General features: G+C 41.9%; 1 protein-coding gene across 7 annotated transcripts in view; it reads right to left on the bottom strand.

Annotated features, from left to right (window-relative positions):
* The window catches only part of grin1a (glutamate receptor, ionotropic, N-methyl D-aspartate 1a), a 179,563-nt gene that overhangs the window by 44,465 nt on the left and 122,929 nt on the right, over window positions 1-12,169 (bottom strand). For all 7 annotated transcript variants that reach the window (XM_061980878.2, XM_061980881.2, XM_061980882.2 and 4 more), the window contains 7 exons: window positions 11,850-11,968; window positions 11,464-11,576; window positions 8,813-8,961; window positions 8,222-8,379; window positions 7,474-7,635; window positions 7,099-7,208; window positions 6,668-6,813 (listed from right to left, as the gene is read on the bottom strand). In XM_061980878.2, the coding sequence (XP_061836862.2) occupies window positions 6,668-6,813; window positions 7,099-7,208; window positions 7,474-7,635; window positions 8,222-8,379; window positions 8,813-8,961; window positions 11,464-11,576; window positions 11,850-11,968 (957 nt within the window). The remainder of the gene's footprint in view (window positions 1-6,667; window positions 6,814-7,098; window positions 7,209-7,473; window positions 7,636-8,221; window positions 8,380-8,812; window positions 8,962-11,463; window positions 11,577-11,849; window positions 11,969-12,169) is intronic.

The following is a 12,169-nucleotide window of genomic DNA, read 5'->3' as shown; positions in this document are numbered from 1 at the left end:
AACAACGCCGGAAATGTGTCCCGTGGAAAAAACCGTCCGACCGGAACTCTCTAATAACTAAAGTTCCTTGGGTGGATAATGTAAACTCACTACACCGGTATGTTTTAGTGCTTTCATGGTGAGTTTACTGACAGATATAAGTAAGAACTTTACACTACTTTATATTAGAAATGGCAACAGTGGAGGATGAATGTCACATAACAAGAAGATAGAGCAAAAGAGGAAGCTTATCGACTACAAAGACGGCCGCGCGCAAATTTTCAGGACTTATGCAGATCCCAAATACAGATCAGCAGGTACCAGAAGGTAAGAAAAGTTGCTTTTTCATAATATTGCGAAACAAAACGCCAGATAATATGTCTTACCTTATACACAAACCATAATAATACTCCTATGTTGAAGCGCAGTACAATCCATCAAGCGGTGTGGCTTCATAGCTTACCAAAGCCGTACTAAAACATTTTGACAGATTTTTCAGCGCCGTGTGTAATGTTCTATATTTTCAATGGAACATATAACATTTTGCTGTTGTTTACTTGAGTCATATTGCAATTGTTGCGTCTGACCAGTCTTTCTCTCAGGGAATTAAAGTCACTGGTCAATCCCAAGTTCTTTCAGATGTCATATATGCAGAGTAAGAAGGACCATCAAGACAGAATAGGAATATTATCAAGGTTTACTAAAGCTTTAGGAGACCAGTCCTACAGTCCGTTAATAGCGGCATCTAGAAGCGGTCTGAAGATCAAACGGGAAGAGACAATTTATTGAATACGAAAACAGCCCCCACCCTGCCCAGAAAGAAATACAGTCTCATTGTTCTAATACAGATAAGATAAGAAGGGAGTACTCCAATTCCCACATTCCAAGGCTTCAAGGTAAAACACAGAGTTTACTTGCGGACATACGATACAAGAACAAAGTGTACACATGGGAAAATATTAGCTGCTTTAAACATGACTATGAATAAAGAAAGAACTCTTAAAAATATATGCATTCTCCACACAGTCTACACGTATCGCTTATTTGTGACTGCCATCTACTGGTCACACTTATCGTTACACCATGTACCAAATAAAACAGCTCCGAGGTCGGTAAGCACAACCAGAATCATCCCGTACACCGTGTTATAAGGCGCACTGTCGAGTTTCGGGAAAACGAAAGGATTTTAAGTGCGCCTTATCATCCGAAAAAATACGGTAAGCGCACTGCAGGACTGTGTGTATCGGAGATTTTAGATGCAAGTCATCCCATTTTTTTTGCTGACATGGAACCGCTATAAACATGGGATTGGGACACCCCTTGTTAGTCTGTACTCATTAGCAGCATGCGGCACGATGTGCAACATGGGGCGGTATGGCACGGCCGGTAGCGTGGCCGTGTCGGCAACTTGAGGGTTCCAGGTTCGATCCCCACTTCTGCCAACCTTGTTACTGCCGTTGCGTCCTTGGGCAATGGAACATATAACATTTTGCTGTTGTTTACTTGAGTCATATTGCAATTGTTGCGTCTGACCAGTGTTTCTCTCAGGGAATTAAAGTCACTGGTCAATCCCAAGTTCTTTCAGATGTCATATATGCAGAGTAAGAAGGACCATCAAGACAGAATAGGAATATCATCAAGGTTTACTAAAGCTTTAGGAGACCAGTCCTACAGTCCGTTAATAGCGGCATCTTGCCGTTGCGTCCTTGGGCAGGACACTTTACCCACCTGCTCCCAGTGCCACCCACACTGGTTTAAAAATGTAACTTAGATATTGGGTTTCACTATGTAAAGCGCTTAGAGAAAAGCGCTATATAAATATAATTCACTTCACATATTTGGACCAGACAGAAGTGCACTTTCTCCGAGTGTCCTGCTTTCTTTACCCAGCAGCAAATGGTTCATTTTTACATTACGGTTGCAGTCCAAATAAAGCCAGCGATGGAGTCTCCGGTTCCAGTGGTCGCCGCACCGAGCGAGGAGAAGGAAGCCACTTAAAACCGCAACGGTAGACTTCCATCGTGACGGTTCCGTGGCCTGAATACCCAAGTTGTCATTTCGAATTTGTGAAAACGGGATGGCACCGAGCAATCACATCAGCGCACCGAAACAGCATGAATAATGTCTGGCGTAGGACAGATTGGATCAGCTCGACTTCACGCGGGCCCTCGGTGCGCCTCGGACGAGGGCCTCATTACCGCGGTTGATAGTGCCTTGAAGATTGCGCGGATCCGGCGACACTTAACGAACAGCGACGAGCGCGCTGGAGGCGTCTTTGTTTAGCCTTGCGGAAGAAAAATCGATGCGACGTTGATCCAAATCATGCTGGCCTACTCTCAGTTTAGTGTGTCCCCCCCGCTCCTTTCTGCAGTGATGCGCCACACCACCCACATCCCACACCCCACCCAGCATGCCATCCACAGAGCATCCATGTCAGGACACTCACGACAACCACATACTGTACAGTCCTCTCTGTTTGCTGGCAATGTTTCTATACTGTACCTTCTGTTACACACCCAGCTCTGCTAAATGAACCCACATGGCCACATGAAGGAGTCCCGGTTGGGTAACCCCGGACCCTCCGTTTAGAAAGCCTCTCTCAAGAAGACCTTATAGGTTTGGATTTAAGTTTTGCATTGCTGTTTTAGTTTTTCCTTCTGTTTTTATCTAACAATGAAGATTCATTTTGCAGTTCCTTTGCATGTTTTCTGTATTTTATTGACTGCAAAGATAGCTACGCACGCTTATTGGAATAAGTTGACTTCGGAAAAAATAGTGCATTTAGGGATGGGTGCCGATTTCGGTACTTTTATAGCATACTTGCCAACCCTCTCGGATTTTCCGGGAGACTCACGAAATTCAGCGCCTCTCCCGAAAACCTCCCGGGACAAATTTTCTCCCGAAAATCTCCCGAAATTCAGGCGGAGCTGGAGGCCACGCCCCCTCCAGCTCCATGCGGACCTGAGTGACGTGTTGACAGCCTGTTCTCACGTCCGCTTTCCCACAATATAAACAGCTAATGATGGAGGGCGAGTTCTTGGTTTCTTATGTGGGTTTATTGTTAGGCAGTTTCATTAACGTCCTCCCAGCGCGGTAACAACACACAACAACAGCATTTCGTCTACGTAAAGCAGTTCGTCTGCCGTAAACAGCAATGTTGTGACACTTTTAAACAGGACAATACTGCCATCTAGTGTACATGCATATGTGACCCACCCATAATGTGTCACATTTTTGTGTTGATTTATTTATTTTATTTTGTGGTTTATTTATTTTATTTTGTGGTTTGAATTCGTTTTTGGAGCTGTCATTACACATTTATCAGTATTCACATTGGTTAGTAGGGGGCAGGAGGGCGTTTCTTCCCAATTGAATGCTATCACCTGCAGACCGGAAGTGTCTTGTCATTCTGATGAGCGTGACTAGTTTGTGAACAATTGAAACGTCCTGTGTGCTTTTTCCTCCTGTATAACAGGTTAGTTTTGGTGAATCAACTCACTGAATAATATCCATGTGATCTTTATAAGATTAAGTACACATTCTGATGGTGGAGCGTAACTCTAAAGTGTTTGTGAGTTGTAGTTTGTATTTGTGAATGAATCCAGTGCGCAGCTGCAGTAATCAATACAAAATGGCGACTTGAGTACACCATGTTTATATAGGAACTTCTGATCCTAATTCAGACTCCGAAATTAGAGCTCCCGTTTTCTTATTGGTTTTATAATGTATATTTGTATAATGTGTGTGTTCTGAAATAGTGACAGAGAATAGAACAAGGATGGACAATTCAACCCTTAACTCAACAATGAGTAGAAGAGTGTTTTGTGTGTGTATATGTGTAAATAAATGAACACTGAAATTCAAGTATTTATTTTATTTATTTATATATTTATAAATAAATAATAATTTATTATATATATATATATATATATATATATATATATATATATATATATATATATATATATATATATATAATAAAATATATATATATATATCGCTAGAATTCACTGAAAGTCAAGTATTTTTTATATATATAACTTAACCCCGCCCCCAACCACGCCCCCCACCCCCACCCCCCCACCTCCCGAAATCGGAGGTCTCAAGGTTGGCAAGTATGTTTTATAGGCACCGATTGAATTCCGTTGATACTTCGAGTAGGGTTGTCCCGATACCTAAACTCACTACACCGGTATGTTTTAGCGCTTTCATGGTGAGTTTACTGACAGATATAAGTAAGAACTTTACACTACTTTATATTAGAAATGACAACAGCGGAGGATGAATGTCACATAACAAGAAGATAGAGAAAATGAAGAAGCTTATCGACTACGGGGTCGGCACAGACGACAGTGGCGGACATGCTCAAATTTTCAGCACTTATGCAGATCCCAAATACACATCGGCAGGTACCAGAAGGTCAGAAAAGTTGGTTTTGCATAATGTCAGATAATATGTCTGCTAATGGGTGCCATTGTGCGGTCCTTATACACACACCATAGTAATATCAAATCAAATCAAATCAACTTTATTACTTGTATCTCTGACTACGGTAGCCGTAATAGGCCGACAATCCATCAAGCGGTGCGGCTTCAAAGTCCCACGTAAACATTTTGACAGATTTTTGAGGGCCGTGTGTAATGTTCTATATTTTCAAAGGAACATTTAACGTTTTGGTGTTGTTTACTGGCGTCATATTGCAGTCCACATGTATCTCTTATGCGTGACTGCCATCTACTGGTCACACTTATCATTATTCCATGTACCAAATTAAATCGATTCAAGGACAGTAAGCACAACCAGAATGATTCCGTACACTAGGCGCACCGGGTCGATTTTTGAGAAAATTTAAGGATTTTAAGTGCGCCTTATAGTCCGAAAAATACGGTAAATAAATGCCATTTAAATTTTTAACACACTCTTTTATTAACACATAAACATACGCAGAATTACCAAAAACTGTTGCAGTGGACCGATTCCCACATACCGTATCTGTCATGTCTGTGTGATCATGTTTTTGTTTTGGTCATGTTCGTTTTGGTTTATGGACTTTTTGTGCACTTTTGTTTTGTCACCATAGCAACCATTAGTTTTCACCTGTCACGTCACGCACCTGTTTCACATTTTGAGTCACGCACCTGTTTTCGTTAATCATGTCTGTAGTATTTACGTTCAGTGTTTTCAGTTTGTCTTTCTGGTGACATCCCCGCATTTATACTCTCCACACACTTATGACCCTTGCTGCGCTTTTTCATGCCGTTTTTGTCCATGCCAAGTAAGTTTTGTTTATTATTGCCACAGTTAGTGCTTTTTGTTGTTCATAGTTTTTGCCTTTGTGCAAGTGTTTGGTTTCATAGTTTGTTCTCCGCCATTGTGCGCGCCTTTTGTTTACTTCCTTGTTTTGTATTTATAGTCTTTAAATAAAAAAATGTACTCACATTCCCGTCTCGCCCGAGCCAACTTTCCGTTGCCTTCGAGAAAAACTAAACCCCAGGACCAAGTCATGACAGTAACAAAAACATGATCACACAGACATGACAGTATCGATTAAAATCTGAAATGTACCCATCCTTAAGTGCACTACAAACACGTTTTTTACTCTAAATTATTCGCCATATTTATCCTAAGAACTAGCATACTCTGCAGTGGACATTTGTTGTTGGTTTATGGTTTTCAGGAGGATCTACAATAACACGTGCATGGCGGCACAGCGTTAATCAGCTAGATGTATTGATACAACAGTCAAAAGTCTGTGATTGAACCAGGTCATTGATTATGTATGTGTTGCCCCAGAGTCCTGGGCATGACGTTAAAGTGCATCCGGCAGTGGAGGCTCCTCTATGGGGGTCTTGGGGCACTAGGAGGTTAACCCCTTTTACTACTGTTACCCCAGGTGGCCCTTGGCAAAGGCCTAGTACCTGACTGCCCCCTAGCCAGGGATACGGTGAAGACCTCAACGGCGGAGCAGGCGGAAGACGGTAGATGTAAGAACCACCACAACGGCTGTGATGGCGGAAGAAGGCACCCCCACATCCATGTGGGCCCAGTTATGGGGAAATAACAACCCAAGACCTCAACGGTGGAACAGGCGGAGGATGATTGCTAACCCTATGGGGCGTCACAACGGCTGGGATGGCGGATGAAGGCTGCAGCAGAAAAGGGTCCCTAGTTGTCTACTGGACCCTTACCCAGATCTGTCAAGGATCGTGTGGTGACTATCTGTGCATCAGTCTCCCCATGTTAAACAAAGTCACGCACAGGCATCCTCCGTAAAGGGATACCCCCCTACCAGGAGGATCCTCATACTCGCTTCGAGTGACCACCGATGATGATGTTGCCCCAGAGCAGGAAATCAATGATATCATGAAAACGCAGAAACTAACAGTGCTGACTTTGACTTTCTGTTTTTATGTTTGCATCACCTGACGTTATCAAGATAGGATGCACCATTGCAGAACTTTAGAGAATATTGGTTCAAGATGTTAAGTCAGTCTTGGTCTAAGGGTTTCGTTGACTATTAGCTAATCATTTGGCAGGTGATGATTTAAAAATGTTTTGTCCCTTGGATATTCTGCTGCAGACTTATGGGATATCACAGATTCTCACATTCTGCACACGGTTTTAGAAGTTTTTGCAGATCAGTCCCGTTCGCCATGGTTGGGGGGGGGGCAAAGGAAGAGGCTCTTACCTGCAGGTTCTTCCTCCAAACGTTAACGGCCGCAAAGGCGAGCTGCATCTGCTTCCTGCGGGCGTCTTTATGGCGCTTATAGGCTATTTCGATGAAGATGAGGAAGATCCCCGCTGCTATGCCTCCAGCCACCAGCATGAAGACCCCTGTCGATAGAGAGCGAGAGAAGAGAGAGCAAAGAAAGTCTGAGCTGCTGGTCTCGGAACCGCACATCGCTCGCACTGAGCCTGAACTACGCTCAGTGGGCCGCACACCGCCTCCGTACGACACATGACTAACGACCGACCACAGAGTCACAGCACAAGATACTGTACAGTACATAGCGCCCACACTAAAACAAAGGTATTGGACAAAAAAGGGCTACAGTACCTTATCACTGCAGTTTTTGTCCAATCACTTTTAACGCTTTGTCTACGTCTTAAGGACCATACCTGCCATGTTTTCAAAGGTGAGTGTGGCTGGGGCATTGCTCCGTGAGTCACACTCCTGGTATCTCACCCAGGTTTTATCTAGGTCTTCCATGAAGCCGTTCTCATGAGAACTGCAAGAGGTCAAGGGTGGTGGGGAGAGAGTTGACAAAGTTAACGCTCGGATGTCGGGACTCCTGGAGTCGCTTCTACCAATGGGACAGACGACAAGACGAAGACAGACAGTGAGGCCAGGAAGGGGGGGGAGCTAAAGACAGAGATGTGACACAAAGGCGATGGCTAAAAACAATGGTCAACGGCGACCATAGAAATCATAGATAAGGCACAAACTAAATCAAAAACATCAAGACAGGTAATGCACCTTCGGCTGGGACAGACCTGAGAATGGCCAGGGACACATTCTGTTTCCAGGGGCTGTCCTTGCGCATGCCTATGCCAAAGCCCGAGCGGAAAAACAGCTCTCCCGTGGTCACCAGGTCGCACTTCTGCGAGGCTTCAAACTCCAGCACCGCAGAGTCCCAGATGAAAGCATGCAGCTTGCTGTGGGGGGAGGGGGAAGGGGAGAGGAGGGTAGGAGGAGGTAGGGGCAGGAGGAAGGTAGGGAGGAGTGGAAGGAGGGGGTTACGGTGCAACAGTACAATGATCTACGTACACATTTATTGTCGGAGACCCGCTCGCTCTCTCTCTCTCTCTCTCTCTCTCTCTCTCTCTCTCTTGCACACCACATCTTGTTCGTCATTCAGCGTTTACCAGGTACCGACATGTAATCCAATGCCAGATGGGTGAGGGCGACTCCCCCATTGGACTCTCATAGGTGTTCGCCAGGGTGCAACCTGTAAAAGGGTGCTCCTCCACTCATCGTTAGCTGTACCTCACACTCTTACCAGCGTGCTTGTCCCGCCCCCCTTTCCCTGGTCTGAATGTAACAATGGGCCTGGATCAGGTGGAGGTGCTACAGTAAAGTCTTGCAGCTTCCACCTGATCCACAGGTCCATAGGTCCTCCTGCCCCCTTCTTCCCCAGACCCAACTCCACCTGACCTGACCAGGGCGGCACTGACTTTGTGCTTGACAAGGCTGAGCGGCCGGCCGACTTGATGCGGTCGGCGCGGCCTGGCCGAGACTCACTTGTCACGCACTGCCTGGATGGCCTCGGCGGCACTCTCATAGTTGTGCTTCTCCATGTGGCGGTACATGGTACTAAGCTCCACCTGCCGCCGGAAGTAGATGTCCACGGAGCTCTGCTTCACCGTGGCGTAGATGAACTTGTCCGATGGGTTTCTCAGCTGTGCAAAGACATTGCAAACACCATAAGACTGGGAGGAAAATGTACCGACTGAGGTTTCCAAAATTGACGGATCGGAGGATTTCCTCCCCTCACACCAGAAGCTGTTCAACTGCTGAACTCCGATGGTGCATGCTCTGTAGCAATGGCTACCAATCAACCACCCCATGCTCTCCATCTTTGCACTTAACGTGCACGTGTCTGTGCTGAACTACTTTTATTTGGTTTGGTTCGCGGTCATTGTAAATTCTATATGCCCTACGGCAGGGGTGCCCATTACGTCGATCGCAAGCTACCGGTCGATCCCAGAGGGTGTGTCAGTTGATCGCCAATCATAAAAATTAGCGACCATCAATCTTTAATTTTCCCTCGGGGATTTATAATTCTAACTTCCCTTATCTTTAAATGGTGACATTTATACTATTATCACTTACCCTTGGGTCATTGATGCCGGTGATGCGCTCCTCAGGCCGGTCCAGCACCAGGAAGGCAGCCAGGTTGGCAGTATAGGAAGCCACAATGATCATGGCAAATCCAGCCCACACCATACCCAGGATTCTCGCTGAGAAGCTGCGAGGCGCACCTGCAAGTTTAGGGTTGAACTCAGATCAGTTTATTTTCCAGCCTAACTTGGCAGTTTAGAATTCCCTTCGGCATCAACACTGGATCCACCGACTCAACTCAGATAACTCGAGATTACAATGAATGACAAAGAGCATCAACAAACAAACAAAAAAAATGTTGACTTCATTTAATAACTTTTTATAACTATTATACTATATGATATTATTAGTTAAGCATTCATTCCAAATTAATTGACTATTGTTATTGATTTTCAATAACATTTAATTGTTAATAGAAATCATATTTTGTATGATATGATTTTTTAATAACTAGTATTTATTTGAGTTGATCCAACAAAAACTTTTTTTTGTATAAAGTAAGTATTTTTTTCTTTTGAATTTACATAACAGAATAAATCAGTAAAACAACCAAAAACAACCAAAAAAAAAACACAAGTCTATACTATATAATGGAAGTTAGCCAAGGAAGGAGAATTTAAACAATTAATGACAAAGAAATTACAGAAAAAAAAGAAAAGGTTTTATCTTTTATATATATATATATATATATATATATATATATATATATATATATATATATATATATATATATATATATATATATATATATATATATATACTGTGTATATGTCATGTCTGTGTGATCATGTTTTTGTTTTGGTCATGTTCGTTTTGGGTTTTGGACTTTTTGTGCACTTTTGTTTTGTCACCATAGCAACCATTAGTTTTCACCTGTCACGTCACGCACCTGTTTCACGTTTTGAGTCATGCACCTGCTTTCACTAATCATGTCCACAGTATTTAAGTTCATTTCTTTTCAGTTTGTCGTTCTGACGACCACCACACTTATGCTCTGTCCATTCTTTCCATGTCCATTCTTCATGCAACTATTTTTGTCCAAGCCAAGTAAGTTTTTGTTCCATGTTTATAGTCTTTTTGGTTTCATAGTTTGTTCTCCGCCATTGTGCGTGTTTTTCGTTTGTACTTTTTGCTATAGTCTTTTGGTTTTCATAGTTTATTCTCCGCCACTGTGCGCGCTTTTCGTTTGTACTTTTTTTGATATATTAAAATAAATCATGTACCTTCATTCCCGTCTCGCCCGTGCCAACTTTCCGTTGCATCCCGGAAAAGCAAACACCCAGGACCATAGCAACCATTAGTTTTCACCTGTCACGTCACGCACCTGTTTCACGTTTTGAGTCACGCACCTGCTTTCACTAATCATGTCCATAGTATTTAAGTTCATTCTTTTCAGTTTGTCGTTCTGAAGACCTCCACATTTATGCTCTGTCCATTCCTGACACTTCTTTCCATGTCCATCCTTCATGCTACTATTTTTGTCCAAGCCAAGTACGTTTTTGTTCCATGTTTATAGTCTTTTTGGTTTCATAGTTTGTTCTCCGCCATTGTGCGCGCCTTTTGTTTGATCCTTTTTTGTAGTTCTAGTGTTTCAATAAAAAATGTACTTAAATTCCCGTCTCGCCCGAGCCAACTTTCCGTTGCATCCCGGAAAAGCATACACACAGGACCAAGTCATATATATATATATATATGTGTGTATGTACGTACGTATGTATATATATATATATATATATATATATATATATATATATATGTATGTATATATATATATATGTATATATATATATATATATATATATATATATATATATATATATATATATATATATATATATATATATATGTATGTATATATATATATGTATATATATATATATATATATATATATATATATATATATATATATATATACGTTATATATGTATATATATACGTATATATGTATATACAGTTATACAGTACTCAATACCAGGGTAGAGCGGAATATACGTTAGGTCAGGAAAAAACACAAGAGGCTATATCATCCTTACAAGCCTGTTTCGCAGGTTTCCCTGCTCGTTTTATTAGGGAATAAAATCCCTGTTTTGCAGGGGAACCTGCAAAACAGGCTTGTAGGGATGATATAGCCTCGTGTGTTTTTTCCTGACCTAACGTATATTCCGCTCTACCCCGGTATTGAGCACTGTATAACGGATAAACCACAGAAAACCTCGACTATATCTATGTATGTATGTATGTTTGTATGTATGTATGTATGTATGTATTTATTTTTTCCCAGTTTTATGTTCTTTGTCATTGATTGTTTCAATTCTGCTTCCTTGGCAAACTTGCATTAGATATTATGGACTTGTGTTTGTTTTTTTTATTGTTTTTTTGTTTTTTTACTGATTATATGTAAATTCAAAAGAAAAAAAATACTTTATATATAAAAAAAAAAGTTTATATTGGATCAACTCAAATAAATACTAGTTATTTAAAAAAATCATATCATACGAAATATGATTTTATTAACAATGTTTACAAAAATCAATAATAATAGTAAATTAATTAAGTTTTCATACACCCCTATATGTGCCAGCAGCTATAATGAATGCACTATTTAGCATTTTCCCCCACTCTTCCATTAAGTGCATCTGACCTTCTCCAATTCCAGAGTTCAGCAATACTCCCCAGGAGAACCACATGGCAGATGACAAGGTGAGGGCATCTTCCTCCTCTTCTTCACTGTTTACTTTAAATCTTCCAAAAGGGCTAAAAGGGGAAGACATTGGAAGGGTTGCAGGAGACAAAGTGAGACCTCGCAGTGAACGTGCATAAGAAAACAAAACAAAAAAAACCCTGAAAGCCCAGGGAAAAGGAAATAAGAGACAAGAAGGCAGCACAGGGACAAAATAGTGGAATGGTTGGAGTCAATCTTCACCTCTGACTGGCTTCTTGTCTAAACTGAGGGGAAGATCTACAGCGGTTAAGAGTGCACACACACACACACACACACACACACACACACACACTTTCCCCGTGTACCTGAACCGGTCTAGTAGGTAAAGCATCACCGCCACCACATGCACCGAAAGACCCACCAGCAACCACAATGTGCTTTGGAAGGGCTGCATGAAGGAGTCCAGTGTACTGCGAGGGATTTCCTGGAAACACAACATCAATATTACTACTTCATATTGATGAATATTATACTTACATTTAACCATTTCTTGTTTAAGCCATTTTACTTAATATGATTATTTTACTGCAAAATATTGGATTTTCAATGAATGACTAGAAGAGGCAATTCCTGAATGAATTGCGTGTGAATGCTCCAATGCTGAAGTTGAACTGAAATGCTGACA

The sequence above is a fragment of the Nerophis lumbriciformis genome, linkage group LG20 (genome assembly GCF_033978685.3).
Source record: "Nerophis lumbriciformis linkage group LG20, RoL_Nlum_v2.1, whole genome shotgun sequence".
Taxonomy (NCBI): Eukaryota; Metazoa; Chordata; class Actinopteri; order Syngnathiformes; family Syngnathidae; genus Nerophis; species Nerophis lumbriciformis.
This window is presented reverse-complemented; position numbering and strand designations above follow the sequence as displayed.